The sequence below is a fragment of the Lissotriton helveticus genome, chromosome 4_2, assembly GCF_964261635.1.
Source record: "Lissotriton helveticus chromosome 4_2, aLisHel1.1, whole genome shotgun sequence".
Taxonomy (NCBI): Eukaryota; Metazoa; Chordata; class Amphibia; order Caudata; family Salamandridae; genus Lissotriton; species Lissotriton helveticus.
This window is the reverse complement of record NC_136064.1, coordinates 133,065,779-133,090,027: the sequence shown is the minus strand read 5'-3', so window position 1 is coordinate 133,090,027 and position 24,249 is coordinate 133,065,779. Positions and strand designations below refer to the sequence as shown.

At 43.1% G+C, this 24,249-nt stretch overlaps 1 protein-coding gene across 1 annotated transcript; it reads left to right on the top strand.

Annotated features, from left to right (window-relative positions):
* Positions 1-4,799: 4,799 nt before the first annotated feature.
* On the top strand, positions 4,800-23,931 carry LOC144752119 (nicotinamide N-methyltransferase-like). The gene is made up of 3 exons (XM_078640063.1): positions 4,800-4,956; positions 15,369-15,576; positions 23,221-23,931. Exons 1-3 carry the CDS (start codon positions 4,809-4,811, stop codon positions 23,645-23,647), a joined length of 783 nt encoding a protein of 260 aa, XP_078496189.1. The 5' UTR covers positions 4,800-4,808; the 3' UTR covers positions 23,648-23,931.
* Positions 23,932-24,249: the final 318 nt, after the last annotated feature.

Sequence of the window (24,249 nt, the reverse complement as noted above, 5' to 3'; positions counted from 1 at the left end):
GAAATCGGCCAGAAATTGGAACGAACTTTGGGGTCCGCCATGGGTTTCTTCAATATAGCCTTATAGCCCGCCGTAGAGGGCTATACCGGCTATTAAAGGCCCTCTCCAGCGTTAAAGGCCTCGAGCCGAAGGCGAGGGCCTTTAACAAGGGAGAGGGACTTTAATAGCGGTATAGGCCATCTACGAAGGGCTATAAGGCTATTAGAACATTCTGTCACTAGAGGACAGAATGTTCTAACAAAAAAAACAAAGCCTTTTGGAAGTGTGAGGGATTGGAATCCCCTCAGGCTCCCTGAAGCTTTGTTCATAGCCAGAGCTGTGAACAAAGAAACATTGGAATGTTGGAGCTCCAGGCTTATACCAGCCATTATAAGCCCGGAGCACTCCATTGTTTTCAATGGAGCTCCCAACATTCCAATGTTCTAATAAAAGAGACACCATGGCATGTTTCCAGCATACTGGCACACTGGCGCAATGCAGGGACAAATTAAGTGTAGAACAGAGCACGGAGAGCTGTGACTCATCAAGAAGTCTGAGTATTGAAATGGGGAGGGGATCCGAGGGTGAGCCAGATTTTATTTTAAGCAAATGTTCTAAAAAGCCAGTAGGGTGGAGGTCGGGCCATTCAAGAAGGGGAGAATGAGTGAGAATAGGCCGGTCACTGGCATGGCTTAGGCTAATGACCGTTGGACATAACATGTTTCCGCCGTTCACATCAGATATATCCATGTAGATTTTCTCAATTTTTGTAGTAAAGAACCGGGCAAGTTCTTCGCACTGTGTACTGTCCAAGGGCGGGCGTTTGGCCACTGTGCCAGCTCCTGCTAAGTCCTTGACTAACCCAAAGAGTACTTTGTATTTGTTTACAGCGTCATCAATGGTTCTGGCAACAGAGGAGGCTCTAGCCTGGCCGCATGCTCTATGATAGCTCTTCAGCTCTTCTTTGTAGGCCTGACCTGCCGCAAGGGAATAATCCTTTATCCAGATCCTTTCCAATTTTTTACAGTATGATTTGTCTATTTTTAGCTGTTCATGGAACCATGGTGCAGGCGCGTTATGGGTGATGGGTTTCTTATGGGACGGAGGGAGGCAGTTGTTGATAGCTTCAGAAAGCCAAACATTGGTTCTTACCGCTGCAGTTTCTACATCTTCCGACTTGTTGAGATCAGCCGGAAGAAGGGAGTTTAAAGTCTGTTTAAGTGAGGTCAAGTCAAGCTTTTTCCAATCCCTCTAAGGATATTCAGGGGACTTTCCGGCTGCGCCAGGCTATCCGTGAGGGAAAGGTTCAAACAGACCACCGCGTGGTCTGACCAATGAATGGGTAATGGTGGGCGGCAATGTATATGTACAAGGATAGAGAAAATAGGGTCCAATAAGTGGCCTCCAGTATGGGTAGGACCTGAGTTGTGCAGTATCATATTCATGGCTACGAGGTCGGAAATTAGGTTCACATTATTCTTATGGTCATCCAAATGTATGTTAAGATCCCCTAGGATCAGGAAATTGCTTGAATGTATCAGTTTCGTGGCAACATAGTCTGAAAGCTGTGAAGCCCAGGCACTGGAGGGCGATAGACTAAGAGCCCTGTGAGGGTATATTTAGGATGGAGAGCCATTTTAAACTGGACTGCCACGCAGTCTTTGAGATTTGATGGTTCTAATAGGCATTGAACCTGGCTCTTGACTATGATCGCAATGCCTCCTCCCGTTCTAGCTGGTCAGTCACACCTTAGGATACTATAGTTGGCTGGCAGTGCTTCTGCAATGTCAGGTCCAGAGCTGTCATGCAACCATGCTTCAGTGAGGAACAAAGCATCAGGGCATTCCTCCACGAGAAGATCAAAGATCTCCCGTTTTGTGTTTTGCTAAAGACCGACAGTTAAGGCTAATGAACGTAAGGGCAGTATTACGAGGAGGCCTGATATGAGGCGCACAAGAACGACATGGCAGCAGCGCCCCTACCAGAAAGGTACAGTTGCTACAGGCCCATGGCACCTTAGTGTTTAAATCAAGGGTGATGCAGTCAGTTTTTACTGGTTGTCTGAGGAAAGTCAATTGATCCCTTGAGTATGTAATTGGGGTGTTACAATTTTGTACAGGGGACATAACCCATATGGGCGTGGACGGGCGCAGACGGGCTTGCCATCGGCGCGCCCGCTGCGCGGCCGAATGATTATCGTCATTTATACTTAATGAGGGCGGGAGCTCCTCAACCACTAGTCCGCTCCCAAAGCTCCACCTATCATGGCCGCTTCCCCCCTGTGCGTCCCGTAGCAGCGCCTAATCGGCTGCAAGGGACCAGCGTTCGAGTGCAGTAGTAGGCAGGAACTGTGCAAATAGGCAAATGTACAAATAGGCAAAAGCTGTCAGTGCTAATAATCACACGCTGCAATGTTAAAATTAGAATAGTAAAATATCAGAAAACGGCTGATTTAAAAACCGGCTGACAAGTTCACAGATTCCCGGCTTTCTGCCTCAGGAAACAAATGTAATGCTCTGAGCTACATAGGATGTTATAACTGTTTGAGTGTGTATTTCACAAAAGATGGCTCATGGATGTGTGAAAAGATACATGTCCGAGAGAATAAATGAAAGAATTCATGTATGCCACTTCGACAATTTTTCTACACAAGACACGATGCACTTTGTTATGTTTTGTGAGTATTATTCTGAGATTCGGAAAAAAAAATTAAATCCAATTTTGAGAGAGGTGGGTTTTTTACAAGTTAGTCCCGCTTTGATTTATTTGCAAATGTTAAGCAGCACCCGTGATATTTACTGTATTGCTACTTTTTTGGTGGCAGCTGCCCGGATTAATAACAAAAGATTAGCTGCCTACAGAATCCCTGCCTGACTTTTAGCTGTTTTAGCTGTTTCGTAAACAGATGATGTACACTTTGGCTCTATTGCATATGTTATACTGATTGCACTGATTGTATATATATATGATTTGTAACACTTTTAGAAAAATGTTTTTATCTTGTCTTTTATGATTTTAAGTAATCAAATAAAGTGTTTTGACTGACTGATGTATGAGTGAATAAACGAGTAAATGGAGGGATTTACAATAGCAGGGACGTAGAGTTGAGATAGTGAGAGGAGTGTATCATGGAAGATGAGCTTATCAGGGAGTTTCATAAAGGAATCACATGTGTGAATACCACACATGCCATTACAATGCATTGGTTACTACATGTTACCATTCCAAAGAATGTCTTCACACAGATTATGCATGCCTTTACAAAAAAGTTTGTTGTAAAGGCTTGATTCATAAAGGCATATTTATCTTAAAGGTGGTAACAGTACCCACTTAGTAACCCCTGGCACATGTCACAGCCGCACCTCGCCCAAGCCCCATCCACCACTCCTCCTCTCTTCCTGAGCCTTAAAACTGGGCCCCAAGCCCTGAAAACAAACCCAAGCCCTGAGCCCTAGAACTGACCTGCCAGCCCTAAGAGCACAGCCCAGCCCCCCACCCATAGCCCTAAGACCCATCCCTTGGCTCTGAAATCTACTCACCAAGCCACATACCAATCCCTTTGATGTCCTGATACCTTGTTTTTAACACACCTTCCACCCATTCCCTCCAAAGCTATGACCACCTGTACCACACATATGTCTTTATAGATTTTACAATGAACGTTTGCGTTGTAATGGCGTGCATGGTTGAGGCCACATGGTAAATGCTGTTTGCCTATCAAAGCCAAGACACTGCCAAGAAAGTGTCTCCCCCAGAGTCAGGCCCATGGCACTCAAGGTGGCCTCTGCTGGTCAGTGAGGATCACTGTGAGGGCTAGTGAAGGAGGAAACCAGGCCAAAGACAGGTACTGCAAAGAGCTGGTCTTGTGGTGTGAGGGGCTTAACTTCAGTCCCTGTTTAGCAATGCTAGCTGATGAGGGAACGCTGAACTCAGGAGAGTGTGCAAGAGTGATGAAGCATTGATATGTGTCATTATTATTCCATTCTGGAGCTCCCAAAACCAGTGCATGCCTCACGATATGAATTCACCCAGAACTTTGCATAAGGCTCTGTCAACCAGAAAGGAAATATGTCAGAGCAGAGAACCAGAGGAAATGGAGCAGTCAAAAGGGCTAAGTCACCAATAGCAAAATACAACTAAGCTTGCATTTCCTTCAGCTGTGGGATGTCTCTGCACTTCTCTTCTTGAATGTTCTAGATATTCTCATGATTTTTCTGACAACCAGTCCAGCCCTTAACTCTTCTAAGGTTCACATGTATCTGAAGGAAGAGGTGTGACCCCAATGGACATAGATGGACTTCCCAGTTCACTCCTGGTGCTCTGCAGCTTTCTCCATCAATGTTGAGAGGATTCTCCTGAAGAGACCTTTATAGTAGTGGCTTACACATTACTACACATAGTTTTGTGATTTGTTATACTTCTAGTTTGTATATTACTCAATAAAAATGATTCAAGATAAAAAACTCAAAAAATCAACACAATACAAAAAAGAAAATACAAGATGGGGTTTGAATTACTGTAGCAGAAGGACCAAGAAATAGCACTGCTTTACCTGTTCCCACTCAGGTGATGGGACATTTATTTCTATTTGCCTCACTGTGTCTATCTTATGATTACATAATTATGTTTGGCAAACAAGATGAGCAGTTCACATGCTTCAGTCAGCTGCTAACTGTCAACAAGAACGGGTTTAATTCTCTGTTAGCTTTTGAGCACATGAATATTAAAGTTGATGTATGTCTGTTTTCAATAATCTGCAATTTAAATTATTTAGTATAAATCTGGGAGCACAGGTCATTGAAGTATTTTGTCACTTACTACCATTCAGAATGGCAACTTTTGCTGACCTGAAAAAGATCCATGACGAGCACCTGGATCCAAAAAAAGTAGTTGAGTGCTACACATCAAAGGAGTCTGAGTTTGAGAAAGATTCCATCAAGTCGCTACTTGGTAGTCTGACCAAAGCCTTCCCTGCGGGTAAGCGACCCTTTGATCCATTGCGCCCTCATCTTTCTTTCAGTTCCTTGGTAGTTGGAGAGGAGCTACATAGACTGTGGATACATTCAGAAGGTTTGGAGAAACATTTCCTTTGTGTAAACATGTTATTCATTGAATCCTGTACACGACTGGGGGAAATCTCTGTGATTCAGGAATCTTAATTCCTTTCTCAATTCTGTTTACTAGAAGATAAGTATAATCAATGTATTGATTACAGAAATCTTTTGGAATCAAAGAAAGGGCAGTTGATGAGATTTGGGAATAAAATCAGAAGTAGAAGAGTAAATAACAAGTTTGGGTGTGATCAATGTTCCTTGTTTGTGCTATTAGTGGAAATATTGAAGGGATGAATCTACAACTTAGCAATGCATTTTAAGCAATATCATAAAACATCTCTTGCCGTAGCTTTTGTTTAAAAAAAATCACAACAAAACCTTGTGTTAAAATAAAACACTGCACAGGCTTCTATTAACATAAAACACAACATACCTTGTGCTGACCATTTTGCTGCCAGGCCTTTCCCTCCATGCCACAGCCTTTTGTGGCTTGTGGGGAAGTTTGCACTAAGGCCCCCATAACGTTTTATCCACATAAGGTTTCCACACCAAATTGGCATCCTTCTCTTTCAACATGCTAAGGATTCTAAAGGTGCCCACGGTTTGCGGATTCCCTTGGAAGGGATTGAGAAATTAGGCAAAATACAGCAAAATGTTGTTTTGTTGTTGGGAAAAAGTATGTCTGTTTTTTTCTACTGCACAGGTGTCAACAAATGGTTTGTGGTGCTAAAATCACAATCTTCTCAGCTTTAAGGAACAGGCATATTTTTGTCAGAAAACCAACAATTACTACACAGTTTTGCCATTTTACTGGGACATAGCCTATGTTTACTATTTTTTATGCTTTCAACTGCCTTGCAGTTGGAGGTAGAAATGAGTGTGAAACAAGAAATGGATCCTGGCTAGCTATATATTGCTACAAGGTAGACAACATTCTGAATTCGGGAAGGGGTCATTTTTGTAGATATTTCAAGGTTTTTTTCCTTTAAAGTAACAGTTGAAATAAAAGAATATTGAAATTTCGATGGAAAAAAAACTGGCAGTTGTGCCCACATTTTCACCCGTAACTTTTTCTAACTAAGGTAGATTTTTTAAAGCTATATACTGTTACATCTCGGGACCCTTCTGCTTGTGGAGATATATAAGGCTTGTAGGTTCACTAAGAACCTGAGGTACCCAAAGCCAATTAAAATGTTGGAGTGAAAAATAGGTACCAGGAAGATATAGAGTTTAGAAGCAGTAGTTATTTGTGTTCACTGAATTTGTGAGTACCCATTTTAGCATTAGAGGGCATTGTTCAAAATTACTTCTTTTTTACACACTATCTTACATTTGGGAAGCAGAAATGTGGTGATAACACTTGTTCTACTATTCTGTGTTCTCCAAAGTCTCCAGACGAAAATGATACTTCACTTGTGTAGGTAGGCCTAGTGTTTGTGACATAAAATGGCCCAAAACACAACTGAAAACAGACTAGAAATGTGGCCAGCTGTAGATTTTGGGGCCAAGCTCAGCCGAACCTAGGAAAACCTAGCAAACCTGTAATTTTTTTTTAAACTAAACAACCAGGGGAATTCAGGATGCCTTGTCTTGTGTGGCTCTCATCAGAATCAGCTCTGTAGATGTGTAGAACTGCACACCTCAATCAACTACAAATGTTGTTAAATTTGAAGTTATGATGGACTTAACTATTTAGGGAGCCCTGCATGGAGTGTTGCCCAACGCCCTATATGAACCTGCTCTGTCGAGGCCTGGGGATGCCCAGGTCTGCAAGGCGCTCTACCAAGTGTCCCTAAGGTTTTATATTCTTAAAACGTATCCATATACTCTGATTTACACACAAAATTATACATGCAAGTTTTCACAAGAATCAATAAATTATATTACAAAAATCTTTTATATAATTCAAAAGAGATCAACAAAAAACAGTTAATGACTTTTTGCTTTCAATGCATACATGTTGCTGCCATCATCACATACTATGCAATTTACTCCATAGTTAACAATTTTCCAAAATAAAAGCCCAATGCATTTCGGATTTAAATAAACCCTTCTTCAGGGGCTATGTGTTACAACTTCGGTTTCTTGCACATCTAGCTTTCAGTCCTGCTGGCAGACACTACAATACAAACAACAAGGAAACAACTTGTAATGCTAACATGAATTAAAGATCAACATCGTGTTTACATTTTGTTCTGTAGGATTTGCATGTTTTGTTTTTTTTAAAAGAAGAAGCTCAAGCTTTTTTTTTTTAACAGACTTTGAGTTAAAATAAAACACAATGTAGCCTTTTGTTAAAATGCAACACTGGACAACCTTATGTTAAACTAAAACACAGTACAACCTTAGATTAAAATAAAGCACAACACAGCTTCCGCTAAAATAAAACACAACACAACCTTATATTAAAATAAAACATAACACAACCTTATTTAAAATAAAGCACAATACACACGTAAGTTAGAAGAAAACACTGCACATTCGTATGGTAAAATAAAACAAAACTTCGTATATTAAAATAAAACACAGCACATTGTGTGTTAAAATGAAACTCAACACAACCTTATGATAGCATGAAACATAACACAGCCTTATGCTAAAATAACACACAGTTAATGTAAAACTAAATATAACCTTGTGTTTGAATAAAAGTAACAACCAAACAACCTTTTGTTAGGATAAAACAGAACAGAATCCGAAGATTAAAAGACTAACACATGTTTAACTGAAAATTATCAAAAGGTTTAGCAAAAAAACAGGTGGCCATTGTCACTGCATCTGACTCGGGCACACCCAAAAAACCATTTGGACCTGTGATGCTAACACTTATGCAGCTTTGAATGGTTCTTCCACACAAGATTATGGAGAATACGAACTTCAACAAAACAAATGAACAGGAGGTGGGATCTTCTCATGGAGAGAATGTGTGAAGTTCTTGAAATGAGGAGAACGACTCACCAACTCACTGCTGAGTTCAGTGTTTTCCTAAAATAATATTTATGTTTGCCACCCTTCAAAGGGATGGTGTGCTGTTATAAGAGATGCAAGAGGTGTGCAGATGGACCACCACCAAGGTCGGATTAATAAGGTGGGTACGTGGGTAAATGGACATGTGCTGGTATCAGAGATGCGGCTACAAGGTGCTTTTTTACCCAGATTGGTGGCCGATTTGAGTTGTGTCTCTGCTGTTCAGATGCTGCCAGCAACCCAGTGGGCCTTGAATGACCTTCCTGGAGGCAGATGGGCATCTATTACCTCCCTTTTACCAACAGGTGGAGGTTTCATTCTCAGTCTCTCGCTGGTTTGGTCCATTAATGAATGCAGATGAGTTGGGGAGGGACCGGAGCAGAAGTGGCCTCACTTATATTCATATGTGGTTCATAATTGAGTCCTGGCAACCTTTAATCTGTTTTTATCTTAGTGAAGTTAAGGAAACATGCCTTGTTTAGAGAACCCCACCTTCTTTTCTTACTTAAAAGATTGAAGCAATGTTTATCAAAAATGGGAAATCTGCAAATGTGGCCCCCTTGTTTTTTAGGGAGCCCAGGCCAATTTTTGATTAAATCCAACCCTGACCAGAACACATGAAGTGGCTACTAGGCCTGCGGGACTCATTAACTTCACATACATTTAAGGGCCATGATCACTTCAGGGTAATAAAACCATGATATTTAAATGCAATTGTGTAATGTATAAGTGCAAATTGTGCATGGACGCATTATTATGGCTCTGTAAACTCACCTAGAACCTCGAAACAATCACAACTTGTGGCAAATACATACACCTTAACGTTGCTAGTAACAACACAAGATTTAAGGTGTTTAAAAACCTAATAATAACACATTTAGGTAAATCTTCTGACATAGCACACAGTAAACTGATGACAGAGAAATTCTGTGAGGTCAGTGACTTGGGCAGTGTGTGGAAATGTACTTTAGGTACCAGATAATGTGGGCTTGAGCATTCTGTGATAGACACCCAGGGCACAAACAGCTGTTGCTCCTTTATGAGGCTGGGGTATTGTGTGACCCCTGGAGGTGCCTGAGAATGCAGAGATAGAGGGTGTGAGAGGCAGCGGGCCTCCTTGCATTTACATTCCTCGCCTATGTTTTTTCACTTTTTGAAGTGAATATGTCCCTTGAAGAGGAAAGCAATGTTTACAATGGAAGGATGACATTGGGGAGGGTCGACTGGCTTCCTTCCAGTAAGGTCGTCAGCCACCCGGCACAGAGCAGAAGTAGTAACCCTGTTGGTTACCATCTGCAAGCTCTCATGATGAGTTACACAGTATGGAGAACAAGGGAGGGACTGGGAACTGCATTACCATTACTGGCCGCTATTCCCATCTGGTAATCTCTATATTCAGGAAACAAAAACCCTCCATGAACCTGTGACCAAGCAAGGGGTCTAACACCATGCTATTTTGTGTTATATCATGTTATGTTATGTCATGTTATGTTTGATTATTCTATGTTATGTTACCTTATGTCATGCCATATCATGCCATGTTATGCTATGCTAAGTTGTGTTTATTATTTTTTTAGGGAATTTATTAAGCGCACATTCAATTCACCAAAAGGTCTCTTGGTGCTGAGTTGGAAGCCATCCCGGTATACAGTCTAACAATAGGCCTGGGTGAACAGCCAAGTTTTCATTTTTTTCCTGAAAACATATGTCGTCCAGCGTTTGACTGATATCAATCGGTAGAGAGTTCTAGAATTTCGGGCCTAGCATAGAAAAACGTGAGCCACCCATTCTTTTGCATTTAAATCTTGGAATCATCAGCAGATTTGTTCTAGTTTGGGGAGGTATGGTGAAAACTTTGTAGAAATACATTTGGAGCCCCTATCGTGGAGCGCATTGAAAAGCGTGCAGTCTGTCTTAAACATAGACCGCTGAACCACAGGAGCCAGTGAAGCTGCTTCATCAATGGCTTCATACGGCAGTGTCTTGGTTGCTGGAAGACGACTCTGGCAGCTTGTTTCTGTATCAGCTGAAGCCTGTGAGTTTGTTTGGCTGGGAGACCTAAGTAGATAGCATTGGCATGATCCAACCTGGACATAAGCAAGGCCAACATGATCACCAACCTTGCATCCCTGGTACAGAATCTCCTGATCTGTCTGAAATTCCTCAGTTGATAGATGCACGATGACGTGATCAAGCTAATCTGTGCGTGCTTCAATAGATTGGTGTCAGTTTGGATGCCAAGGCTCTTTACAAAGTTCTTAGGGATAGGTGAAATGCCTAATGTAACCAGCCAGTGTCCTGGGGTCCAATGGTGTAGTCGGTTGTTTGATGAGACTATCTCTGTTTTATCAGAGTTCGGTTTGAGATGGTTATGACTCATCCAGTCTTTGATAAATAGCATGGAGTTTTGGAAAAATGCCTTTGAGTCCTCTGTCTTGTCTATTGGGAAAACCAACTGCATATTGTCAGCGTAGTTGTAGACCTTAAACCGCCTACATTGGAGAGGATGGAACAAGGGACGGGGACAGGGCGTTTGGTACCCCGCAGGTGGTATTGACCCTGGCCGAACGATAGGATGCCGGCCTAACAGACTGGGTGCGATCCCTCAATAAGGATTTCATCCAGTCCAAGGCCATTTCCCTCAGACCTGCCGCTGACATTCTATCCGCTTATGTTGTGTGATCCACGATATTGAATGCAGGGGATAGATCGAGCAGGAGCAGTGCCTGCGCACACCCCTTGTCTGCTCCCGCCTTCAGGTCATCCACTACACTTAGGATGACTGATTCGGTCAAGTGTGATGGCCAAAAGCCTGCTTGATGAGAGTTAAAAAATATAGTCTCTTCAATGAAGGTGCATAGTAAATGTAAATGTAAATGTAAATGTATTTCGACTTATATAGCGCACAAATCACCCAGAGGTCTCAAGGCGCTTGCTTAGGGAACCCGTCCTGGTATTCCCCTGTGAGATACCCCGGCAGGGTATCCACAAGGTGAAAGCCAGGCATCCCGCCGCGAGGGGCCGCAGTGGAGATTAAGCAAGCTGTTGCCCAGAGTCGCAGAGTGTGACCCCGTGAGTCGAGTAGGCACCAGAGCGAGAATTGTCGAGTCCGTGGAATTTTGAGCCCGAGACCCGCCGAGGCGGGGGATGGAACCCTGGTCCACGGCCGATCTCAGCTTCCAGGTCTGCCGCCTCTAACCACTGAGACACGCTTCCCCAGGAGTTTTGCTACATGTGCTACAAGTATTTTTGCAGGATATGGGAGAAGCGACATGGGTCTGTGGTTGCTCAATTGTCTGGGATCTATTCTGACTTTCTTTTGAAGCTGGATTAACACTGCATCTTTGAAGGCCCTTGGATCCACACCTTGCTCCAGAGATACATTGAGCAAAGTGAGGATGGTATCTGGAAAGTGGGTAAGAATGTCTTTTTGTATAGCAGAAAGGCAAGGGTCTTTAAGTGAGTCACATTTTACTTTGTTACTTAATTCTGTAAGATGATCTAGGATTATTTCCTAAAACCTAGAGAGTGTTACCAGATTTGTGATTTGCCGGTGTGATTTCCAGTCCTTTGAACTAGTTGACGGAACCTTGTATTGTCTTAAGTTTGTTCACAAAGAAGTCATTCAAATCATCACATAAGGTCTGCAAGGGAATTATGGCAGGTGTTAAATAGTCTGGGTTGGATAGTTCTTCTAAGAATATTATCAATGTCTTTTGATTTATTTTCTGAGCTTAGGACTCTGCTCGTAAAGAAGGCTTTTTTACCTCCAAAATGTCTGCTTTATAGTCTGTAAGAGGTTTTACATATTTTTTTCTTTTTGCAGGAGAATAGCTTCTCCGCCATTTGCATTCGGCCCGGCAAGTTTTTAGCTTTGCCAATTTGAGCTCTACGGTGAACCACTTAGATGTCTCATACCGCCTCAGGCAACTCCTTTTCCTTTGAAATGGGGCATGAATCTCACTCGCTCTTAATTGCCAGTTAGTAATTGCTGTCTCAAAGTCATCAACATTTTCTATTCTAGGCGGTAGCATAGTTCTGAGGCTATTAAGGAACTCTGGCAAACTGATACGATTCCAGTTCCTATTTAGTAGTCTAAGGGTTTAGCTAATGATAGACCACTTAATGTAAAATGTATTAAGTGGTGGGCTGACCAAACACATGGCTTAACAGTTAAGGTTATTGTTCCTTAGCTGGTCTAATGCATGCCCTTTAATCTGTGTGGGCTCGTTTATATGTTCTTCTAGATTAGCATTTTTCAATATGTCTGTTAACTCCTTAGAGCCCCGGCTACCCTCTTCCCCATTTGACCAACAATTCAGATCTCCAACTAACAATGTTTTCGCATAGTCTATGGTTAAAGGGGCAAGACAATTTGCCAATTTGCTGGTGAATTCCTCCATTGCAATAGGGGGCCTATTAATCAGGACACACACCAATGTGGACATCAGAGAGTTTAGTTTTAACGTGAGACTATCCACTCATGCCACTTCTAATGGGGCAATGGTGGTGATGGAAAGGTCCTTTTTTACAACTGTTGCTACCCTCGCTCCTCTTTTTTTCTGGAGGTCTGTTAGACTGGAAAATATGGTAGTTGCCTGGTAGTGTTGCTAATATATCAGGGGTAGATTCCATAGTTAGCCAGGTTTCTGCGAGTAATAATATATCTAGTGCCTTGGCCGGGCTGTCCAGCTTTTGTCTCTCTAATACGTTGTGTTATGGTATGATATGTAATGCCACACCTTGTCATGGCATGTAATTCGATGTTTCCTTAGCTATGCCATGGTAGGTCAGGTCATGTTATATCACGCCATGTAATGTCATGCTATGGTTGCTTATGCTATGATATGTTCTGTTATATAATGGTATGGCATGTCATGACATTCTATGCTTGCTTAGCTATGCTATGTTATGTCATGTCATGGCATGTCATGTCATGCTATGTTTGCTTATATTATGCTATGTTCTGTTATGTCATGTGTCATGTCATGCCATGCTATGTTTGATTATGCTGTCATGTTATGTCATGTTTTGTTATGTTATGTTATGTTGTGTCATGTCATGTCATTCTATGTTTGCTTAGCAATGTTATGTTATGTCATGTCATGTTATGTCATCATGTTATGTGAACTTCTAATGCTCACTATCACAAGGAGGAGCTCTCTTGACATCCCTACAGGTGCATAAACATAGCCTATGGTAATTGCTCTTTTATTTTTGACTTGCCAATGTTTGTTCCACACTAACTTTCCATGTGCACACTACAAGTACAGGTAATGATTTACATCTCGGGACTACTCCCCCTTTTACTGTGTTCCAGTGGGGTCATCAGCATCTGCAGAGAGAGTGCTACCTTTACCTACACTGTCACATCTCAATGTGTCACTTCCTACCAAAGTTAAGTGTGTTTCCTGTGACAGGGCCAGACCTGGGAATGTTTGAATTTAGCAACACCAGTATGTATTTTCACTCGATACAATGTGCAAGACAATTAACTTCCAGGGAAACTGTGTATAGACACCTTGTAGACATTTTTGATATGTGCTGTGTGACTTTCTTTTTATGGCCACAGCATTTTCAAAGAGCAAGGGTGTTTAAATCTGAATCCTATTTCTACTATAGAAGAGTAAAGATCATTGTGGGAATGCATTTCAATTTTATTATGTTTCGTTGGTTGAAGGTTTGGTTCTGTGTTACCCTGTGATCAGGCAGATGTGGTAGTTGAATGGACTTCATGCATTCCATCCTCAAGTGTAAGTATCTTTGCAGTTAGAGGTATTGGTGTTTTCTGTTATCAATTCTCATATGACAAGTGCAATACAGTGTGAACATGGAACCACCTCTATTGACCAAAGAGAACACATGCAACATATGTCATCCCACACCTTCCATAATCATTTCACCTTCTCATCCTTTCTCTCACCCCATGGGTTGCAGTGACGGTCATGGTTTATTTAATCAGCGTCCTGCAGTCCTAACAACACCCAAGCCCCTGAGCCCTGAAAACTACTCACCAAGCCAATTCCCGATCCCTTTCGAGTCCTGACAACTTTTTTTAATCTCTTTTTTTTTCCTGAGTGCAGATTCACCTCTTTCCCTCGATGTAAGGTAGCTGTCTGATATTGAAAACATGCAGTTAAACTCACATTATTAAATGAAGTTATCATTCTCAAAAATACACAATCCACCCATGTGGTGAATCTGGCTTCTTCTTCCTACCAGCCTGGATTTCTCATTAGACCTTTAATAGGGAGTGGAGCTGTCCATGGGTGCTGAGCGTCTCCTAGGACTGTTTTTACTCTTATTCATCCAATGTAGGGTATATGTTCCAGCATCTCTCTTTCTCCTGATCATCCTGGTCCGTTGGTTTTGAGTATGCTTTCGCTGAAGTATGGGGTTTGACACTACTGTCTGTGTCCATTTCACTTTGGTCTAGAGTATTTAGGAAGTGTTCTACATCAGTGGGTTCTTCATATTCTCTAGTTCATCCCTCCACAGTTATCAGCATTGTGGCTAGCTCGTTTCTGATGTCTCGGTTTGTGCAATTGAGTACTTGGGGGCCCATTCGGATGGCCGGGGCAATCCGCCCGCCATCCTTGCCCTAAAGTCCCCCCGCCATATTAGGATTGCTCGGGGGGGCTGCGGCGGACGGAAAGACCGTCCGCCGCTTTTCCTATTAGACACCGCCAGCCATATTAGGATTGGCCAGGATGGATGCCTTTCCATGGCGGCTGTGCCGCCACGGAAAGGTCAGCGGTCTTCACTTTGGGGGCCCCCTGTGGGCCCCCAAAGTGAAGTAGAGGTGGGGGGGTGCACATGGGTGTACCTGTGGTACCCCCCAGCATTTGCATTGACAAAGAAGCAGGCACCGCGCGGTGCCTGCCGCTTTGTCAATGCAAATGCAATAATGCATTTTTAGCATTGTGGCGGGTGGTACTGAGAGCACCGCCCGCCACAATGCTAAAGATGCATGATGCACCCGCCACTGTGGCGGGCGCATCCTAATCTGCCCTTCCCGGACCCCAGCCCTAATGGTGGGCAGTCCCTACTACCGATAGGATGGCCGTCATCCTAATGGCCCCCTTAGTGTCAAAACTCTGATTGCACCTGAGATTTTTTCCTTGAGAGCAATGTGCAGTCAGATAAATCTGTTGCTTCTTCTATTGGACTTTTTTTTTAAATGTTGTGTGGGTTATGCTTTTCATATTCAATTTTCTTTCTACCTCTTTTATTTTAATATCCATCTGAAAAGTGTGGAGCATGGGTATAATGCATGATTTACAAGATAGGTGAGTGCTATTAGAGTGCTTCTATTCACTGTTGCATAAGTTTGACACTAAATCTAATTATGAACATTTTTCCAAACAGCTGGTGTGGAAGGAAAGACTATGATCATGTTGTCCGTTGCTCCTTTCCTCCAATACCTCCTTCCAGTCTGTGAGAGTTTCACAGAGATCATTATTGGTGGCTCAACTGATAAATGCATCTCAGAGATAGAAAAATGGAAGACAAATGCTCCTGGGGCTATTGACTTCAGCTATGCTGCCAAGGCTATGTGTGAGCTTCAAGGCAACAGGTATGTATTCTGTACTGATTGACGGATTATGACCTATGTATGTATGAGAGTTTAAAGGTCTGGGCTGACATCTACACCTCCAAATGAATTTACAGTTACACTTTTCTACCACTCTAAAACATGTGTTATAGCATGCTTGGAAATCCATACAAGGTGTGGATTTTCAGGCATCCTATTGCACCTGCCAGCCAACCATTTGAAGCTTTGCTATTCTCCATGTTTGGGAAAGTACATTGGGACATATTTAACAAATATTCATGCAATATAATTCCTCATTCCACATTGCAGTGCTATGTGAAAAGGAGAAGGCAAGAATGTGCCATCTTTAATATTATGTGATGCATTTCGCCCCTCTGCCTGCTCTTGCATACAAACTGATGCCTAAGGACAATGCAGGTACCCCTATACCATGGAGCAGGGGTGCCTGTGTTGTAGAATGTAGAATGCAGTATAAATAGAAAGTAAAACAATGAGGAGAAATAAATATGTTTCTCCTCATCATATCCCTCCCTGTGGTGAGAGCACCCATGCTTCACCCATAGAACACCTCCCTGGGGGCAGAGAAACACCTGAGCAGTGTTGTGTTACTCCACATTTAGCAGGACATGCAGGGACATACAAGGTGGCCCTGCGTGGCTTGGTGAATCTCATTCTAGGTTTTGCATCACCCTCTTGTCCCCTTACACAATGCAAAACCATGATAAACATGGCCCGAAGTGTGCAAGTTCACAAATTGGGGGAGACAACTTAATGTGCAAGAATTAATTTTTTCCCCGCAGGATAATCACTGTGCCAGCAGAGAAAGTTTGTTGAGAGAAGGTTGTTGTCATGCCTTCAGGATAGGGCAATCACTAGAATTATAGGGTTGGAAAGTTATATTATTAACACTGTTCTTGTCAGCTCTGGGAGAGACTTCTCTGGATCAGAACGCAGAAGCGATGGGGTTCCAGCATGTGTTGTTACGTGAGTTGTATAAGATGGATCACTAAGGGGAGCCCCAGACCACAGCTTTTCCCATGGGGAATCAATTGGGACATTGCCAGTCCTGGTTTTGCAGATTTTGAAATCTTTAATGTCTATTGAGTGCAACGTCGAAACTGGGATCTAGAGAGGGAGCATATTTCGGACGTATGTGAATGTGGACAGGTGTACCATCATGACAGATCATGTCCTACTACATAGCGAGAGATTAAGGAGTGTTCAGCCCAGGCACACTCTATGTAATCTACTGTCACGCGTTCCATGTGCCTTTTAACGTAGACTCTAAGGCATTTGAGGTGAGACGGCTTTCAGCACAATTGATAGCCCTGTATGGCAAACAACTAGTTGTCTTGAAAGGGGTAGGGCTCTACCCTTATTCCAGTTAACTTTACATCCAGCTATCTCTGTAAATGCTTCAGTAAGACTCAAGAGGGCTGACAGGGAATAGAGAGGTCAGAAAGTCAACAGGATGTCATCTGTGTAAAGAAGCATATATGAGGGGCCTCATGGTGTGGGTATGCCCACAATGTTTTGCTGCTTTGAGGATGACTTTGTCCAGGGGTTCAAGGGCAAGTAGAACTTCAATAGGGAGAACAAACACTCCGTGCATGTCCTGCATCATACTGGAAAGGGTGTCGGTAAGAAACCATGCATTTACCTGTGATAGTCATATAATCACTAAACCATGCTAAATAAGTTGTCTCCCAAATCAAATTTCTGGAGAACTGCAAAGAGATATCTACATTATATCCAACCAAATGCCTTTTCAGCATAAAGGGACAAGGCTAGCGCCTCTTCTGGCATATTCGTGGCAATCCGCAGAACATGGATCAAAGTGCAAAGGTGGTTACGGGACATTCATCCTGGGATGAGGCCTACTTGTGTTGGGTGAATGAGGGTGGGGTTAACCTTCTTAAGGCAGGTCACAGTTATGCTGGCTAGGGTCTTGGTGTCCACATTAAGGAAGAAGATGGCTTGGTGGGCACCACAGGATGCCGGATCCTTACCTGGTTTGGGAAGAACTATTATTAGGGCCTTTTTTGGATATTGGCAGTAGCTTGTAGGTAGCATAGAGAGAGTCTACTATGTTAAGTGTCATTCATTTGTAGAATTCCAATTGGAAGCCACCTGCCCCAGGAGCCTTGCTATGGAGCAAGGTAGAGATAGTTGTGCATATTTCTCCTAGGTGAACTCAACTAAGAGCAGTTCCAGGCTTTCCTTGTTAAGGTAGGTAAGGCGGATGTCCCCGAAGAACCTGTCTATATGAGCCTCATCAGTGATGATCCCAGGGGCATTGAGGTCTTTATAATATTATGTGACGGTGTCCCGCTAACCCCTAGTGGTATATGAAAAGTTGACTGACTCAGATTCTTATTGCCAGGATGGCAGGCACCACCTCTCACTGTCTGAGATGTGTTTTAAGCAAACTGCCTGCTCATTGTGATGGTTTTTGAAGTTCAAACTCATCTTTGCAGCTGAAGAGGGCATTAAGATCCTTTTTCGCTTTCTTCAGCGGCCACCTGATGGTATCTGTATGACATGATGAATCTGATCGAGTCAGGTCACAGATTGCTCTTCCCAGTGAGGTCTGTTAAGTTGTCCTTTGTTTATTATGAAGGACTGCGTCACACATGATTTGACCTCTAATCGTTTGTTACACTGCTGCCCACAGCATCTGTGTGAATGTAACCAATGCTGCATGATCGTCCAAATAGTTTTTGAAATGGGATTTTAGGAGCATTTTCCCCTCATGCATGTTGTAATAGGAGGTGATAGGGCGGACGGATTTTTGGATTGGGTGTCTCAGTTCCAAGTAAAGCAGTACGTTTGTTGGGGATTGGTACAAGAGTCCACCATAAAAAATGTGCACATCCACTACCACTGGGGTGAGGAATTGAGATATGAAAAAAATAATCTAATCTCTCTGAGTGCTGTGAACAGGGAACACAGAAATGTATGTCTTCTTGGCTAGAATGAAAAGGCACCAGGCATTAGACAATTGAACACAGTACATCCCACAAGACTGCTCTGTCCACTTTATTGGCGTTCAGAGGCCATGTCCCTTTTTACAACAATCTGGAATGCAGCTCCGTGGTGCTTAGTGGAGGTACCTGGTGGACTAGTTTGTCCCAAAGGGACCCTCAGGATTGAAGAGGAATTAATTCCCCAACTTAAAGTCTGCCACAGGGTGTGTTTGCACATATGTCAACTCAGGCCTCACCCCCTCCCTACACTGTGCAAAAGCGCCCCGTGACGTGTATTATATTGGGGAATTACCTCCTCTTGAATACTAGCATCCCTGGGTTGCAACTAGCCCACCAGCTACCTCCATTAAGCGCCACAGAGCTACGTTGCAGAGAGGTGTAAAAAGGGGCGTGGCCTCAGAACACCTCTCGGCAACGCAGCCCCCTGGCGAATACTGGATGTGCCTGGTGCGCTAGTTGGCCCCAAGGGTACCCCAATATTCAAGGGAAATTTGTTCCCCCTCTGCAAACGTGCCACGGGAAGCGTTTGCAGAGTGCATAAAGAAGGGGGCATGGCCTCCGGCGCAATGCCGGTCTTTTTTTTTTAAGACAGGGGCTGTGTGCCCCCCCTTCTTTTCCTGATATTCATGGACCTGGGGATGCCATTCCCCAGGGCCTGCCCCCAAATGTATTTGTTTTAAAAAAGAGTGGGGAAGGTGGCAACATGTCTCCCCTCCTGAGGCCTTAATCGGCCCCAGGGACCCCATCCCCCGGGGCATGGCCTTTCTACTTTAATTTTTTTTATTTTTGGGGAAGGGGCCGTGTGGCCCCCTTCCAGGCAACTTGTAGCCCCGGGAACCCCATCCCTGGGGCTGGCCCTCTCCGTTCGGGACCTTGGGAGGGGTCCCCAATCCCCACACGGTCCCGCTGGCTCCCCGCATCCCTCAGGAGCCGGCAATGCTTTTCCACATGGGTAGCTGCTTTCTCTTTGAAAATTCAAACCAAGTTTGCTATGGCAGGATGAGAGCCACCCTGCCATAGCAAACTACAGTGTCCCAGGGTGGGCACCCTGGGAACACTGCAGGAGCGTGCCCTGGGGGGTGACGGTCCCCAAGGCCACAACAAGTCTCCATGAGCGGGGCCGTGTGTCCCCCCTCCACCATTTCCAAAGCCCCAGGGGATGGTGGTCCCCAGGGCTGGAAGGTAAGTCACGGACCCCCCAATTTAAATATTTAGAGCCCCGTGGAGGTGGCGGTCCCCAGGGCTTGTAAGGGGGCTTAAGCCCCCCACAAAGGGTATTTTTAAAAAAATAAAGCCCTTAGGGATGGTGGTCCCCGGGGCAGTGTGCCCCCCTGTAATCAAAAATAAGTCAAGCCCGGGGAGTGGCGGTCTCCGTGGCTTGGGGGGCTTTAGAGGCCCCACATCATTATATTTACAAGCCTTGGGGGTGGCAGTCACCGGGGCTGCGGGGGACCCGTGTGCCCCTGCAACTATTAATGCTTTGCCCCATGGGTGGAGGTCCCTGCGGCAGTGTGGTGGGGATTGGGCCGCCCATACTATTGTTTTTGATCATGCCCCGGGATTTGGCCCCCCAATGAAGCGCGGGAGCCCAGGCTTTGTTTTTTTTTCATCAGCAGGATCCACGCACCCTGCCCTAATCTTGCAGTTTAAAAAAATAATAAAACATTTGGGCTTTGGGGGTTATTGTGGGACCCCCTGAGCATGCCTAGGGCGTCAGGGTGTTTCTAGCCTGCCCCTTTTTTGCGTTTTGTGAGTTTTTTTTCTGCTTTCTTGTGCCTCGGTTCTACCGAGGCACAAGGTGGGTGCCAACACTCCCTTGTTTGGAGTGTTGACAACCAATTAACATACAGCTCGTGCTCGGCAGGGTGAGCTTAGGGTGCGCGGCTCCACCGCGGCCATAGATATATATGTGATTTTAATTTTTGATGTTCTCAGCAACTACTGAACAGAGTTACACCATTTAACTAAAAGGCATGACTCTGAACCAAGCGCTACCTTTTTGCAAAATCTGGTTTAATTCCATTCAGCAGTTCGGGCTGTAGCTGCGACTAAAGGTTCCTATGGAAAATTGCATGGGGAAAACACGTTTTGGGACCCCCCTTTTTTCTCAGCTCCCGCTTGACTAATCAAGACTTTCGGGATAGGAGCGGACTGGAGCGCCCCACTTTTTATTAGAATTTTGTGAAGATTCGTCAACAGGCACCAAAATAATTGGGAATAGAATGTTGCAGGTTTCCTATGGAAAATAGGTCCTAACTATAACGACCTACTGGCGACCGCCAGTAGGTAATATATATAAATATATATAGCTTTTTCCAGACTCAAGGAAGCAACCAGTATACATGCCTTTTATAGCTTTAAGTTCACATAAAATATATAAAATAAAGCAAAGAACGAGGGTAGGGATACTCTCCCCTCCAACTTGTAGGAGTTCCCTGGGATCCAAAATGAAAAAAGAACAATAATTTTGTAATCAGCGTGAGTCCCTCCCACTGGATTGCAGCTTCAAAGAAACAATTAAAAATGTTAAGCTTAACAACTCTTGAGCCCAGGAGACCCCGTTCTTCATTCCCATGGCTGAATATTAAATAAATATGAGGGGGGCATGAGGTCCACTCCTCAATCCACTGGTGGGCCCTGGGACACCATCACACACAGGGTATACAATTTAAAGGTAAGGGGGCATAAGTGCACCTCCCTGTGCCAGTAGTGGGTCCTGGTGACCCCATCTACTCATCCCAAATAGTAAAAAAGTGGGAGTTATGCGACCCCCTCTTCCTGAGCCACTATTGGGCCCCGGAGTCCCCATCCCCCAAGGTTCATCTCTAAAACAAGTGCCAAGGGCATGTGGCCACCCTCCACAAGTCACTTGTGCACTCCGGAGATCCTATATTTTAGGGCCAAATTAAATAAAAAAGGGAAGGGGCTCATTGACACCCTCAGCATCCTAATATTGGTCCCGGGGACATAATTCTCCACAGTATCCCAGGGAGATTAACCCAGAGACTTTGTGGTTCCATGACTGGGAGAGCACATGCATACCCTGACCACACTTTTCTGGCAGAAACTCACCTTTAGTCCCACCTGGCAGGAGAGCTAACTGCTCCCACCTGGGAAGCAGCTAAGACAACATGCCTTATACTGCTACCAGCGAGTGTGGTACTTACTTGGAAGCAGATTTAGCCCCAGGAGACTTGAGGCTCCCTTTGTGGCCTACAACACCATGTTGTAAAGCTTTAACACACCAGCACTGTGGGGACTTTGCTTGTTTCAAGAACTATATCAAAATTACTTGTACATACCATTACAGTGATTTGAACATTCCTACAATCATACACTGCTTCTGTGGTGAGTTGAACATCATTAACTTCACATGCTACCTCTTTGGGAAACTTACTCCATGGGTGTGGCCAGCATCTCCAAAGATATGATCACATACAATGTCATTGGGCAGCATCAAACACCATCCCCATGTCGACAGTAAGATGGGGTCTAACAACTAATGAAGGTGATCACACTTTGTTGTTTACATACCTTGATTCTATCATTTAATGCATCCATGTGTTAGTCCCAAGCTCCTAATACTTTTGACACTAAGCCTAAGGTACGCACAGACTGAATTCCTCTTTTGCAGTCCTGATATAGGATATTTTCAGATGCATTGTTAATATAACTTGTCTATTGTGTACTCCTAGGATATGTACAACCATTCAATTAAGAATAGATTATGATGGTATTTTTGTATATTGATAATAAAATAAATACATAGCCCTGTGACCATGGTTGTATTCCAACACAAATGATAACTATGGAGTCAGCTCCCACAAGGATTGTAACACACATTTAACTCCCCACAAGGATGTTTCTGTGTGCTTGTTTAAATAACAACATATTTGCACATTTGAAGCAGAATGCTGAATTATGAATTTCTTCTTAACATTGTTCTGTTATTGGCATATTTTTAAAGTATTAGGAAAGGTTTGTCCCAACAAGGCTAATATCCACACATAGTCCCTAAAAGTATGGTAACATGTGTGTGTGTGTATGTGTGTGCGTATGCATGTGTATATGTGTGTATAGGTATAAAATAACAGCTCCCAAAACCACTTTGTAAAGCTTTAACATTATGTGAGCTACTAGGCTAATGAAGCGTGGACGGCCAAATTATGCGGCTAGGTTTTTTTCAATAATGCATCACAAATACAAATCATGTGTCACATTCTCTGCTGGTATTATTTGCATTAATTGTAGCTAGAAACAACAATTTTTGTGGAATCTACACAACTATGTGGTAGTATCTATGGCAAAAGCAGTAAATACATAACTCTCTGGTAAAGGCTACTGCCACTGTAATTAATTGTTCATTGTTTTATCAACAATATGCTCTTGCATACTAGCTTACCTAAACTTTCTAATTGCAATTGAGCTTCAAAAAATGTACGTGTGATATCAAAAAATCTCTCTGTATAAATAAATGTATATGTATGCATATTTACACTTTATATATCTATTAGTTTTACATTGTATGCCTTCATCAGGACCTTCATGGTATAAGGGTGCTATGTATTCAACAGTTTATGGAAAATTTCCTCTTTCAGTGTTTAGAATATAACTTAGGGACATGAGATCATTCAATGTGTAATACCTGGTATTAACTGTACATATATCTTCATTTTAGGGATGCATGGTCTGGGAAGCTAGACATGCTGCGAGGAAAAATCAAACAAGTTCTTATATATGATTTTTTCAATTGCAACCCATTTTTTCCCATCGTTGTGACTCCGGCTGACTGCCTCTTTTTAAAACATTCCTTGGAGTGTCAGGCGACCAACAAAGAAGAGTTCAGGACTTGCCTAAAAAATGCATCACCACTGTTAAAAAAAGGAGGCCATCTCATACTTATGGCGTGCCTGGAACAAACATATTATGTGGTTGACGGCTTCAAGTTTCCAAATCTATCTGTCAATAAAGATTTTGTGATCAAAGTCCTTGATGAGGGTGGGTATGCAATTAAGGAATCAGAGGTGCTGCCTAGGAGAGTTTTCAAGTTATATGATTTGGCAGATTATACAAGTGTTCTTTACATTAGGGCCCTAAAGAAATAGCTCCTTAATCTACTGATGAATCTTAATAGAAAAACATACATGCCAATCAGCAGAGGAAACTTTTTTCAATTTCCATTTTGGTACCAATTGTACTTTACTTTGTCCCTCTTTTCTTACTGCCTAACTATATACACTTTATCTGTTATTGAATTGCCTTCCTGATACCAGGTTCTGTTTTATTTAATTTCATTGTATTCCCCACCCCAAAATCATGCAGACTGTTGCTTTGACAACTGTATTTTCAATAAATTGGATAATTGGGTCATTTTCCAGTTTCTTTTGCATATTGAATATTTTGTGTTTCTTTCCTCAGTGCCTTTTGTAATGCCTTATTGTTCCAATGCTATGTCAATGCATTTTGATATAATGTTCTGTTCGCCTAGCACTTGAGCCCTCTGTCAAGAATTAACAATGTGCTCTTCTGCATCTTAAAAAAATTGCAATGGTATCTAGAGTACCACCTGTCAAAGGTTTGGTAAATAGATAACAGTAATACTGATGTGTTATACTTTATGGCACAGGTTAGCTGAGATTTCTGCTAACTCATAGCTCAGAAAGTTCTAGTGGTAGCTATAACTCATGTAAATCAATGTGGTATAATT

Excerpts from the sequence above, each read along its gene's own strand:
- LOC144752119 (XM_078640063.1), top strand. The coding sequence starts at position 4,809 with ATGGCAACTTTTGCTGACCTGAAAAAGATCCATGACGAGCACCTGGAT. Across the intron at positions 4,957-15,368 it reads GACCAAAGCCTTCCCTGCGG|CTGGTGTGGAAGGAAAGACT; the intron begins GTAAGCGACCCT and ends TTTTCCAAACAG. Across the intron at positions 15,577-23,220 it reads TGTGAGCTTCAAGGCAACAG|GGATGCATGGTCTGGGAAGC; the intron begins GTATGTATTCTG and ends TCTTCATTTTAG.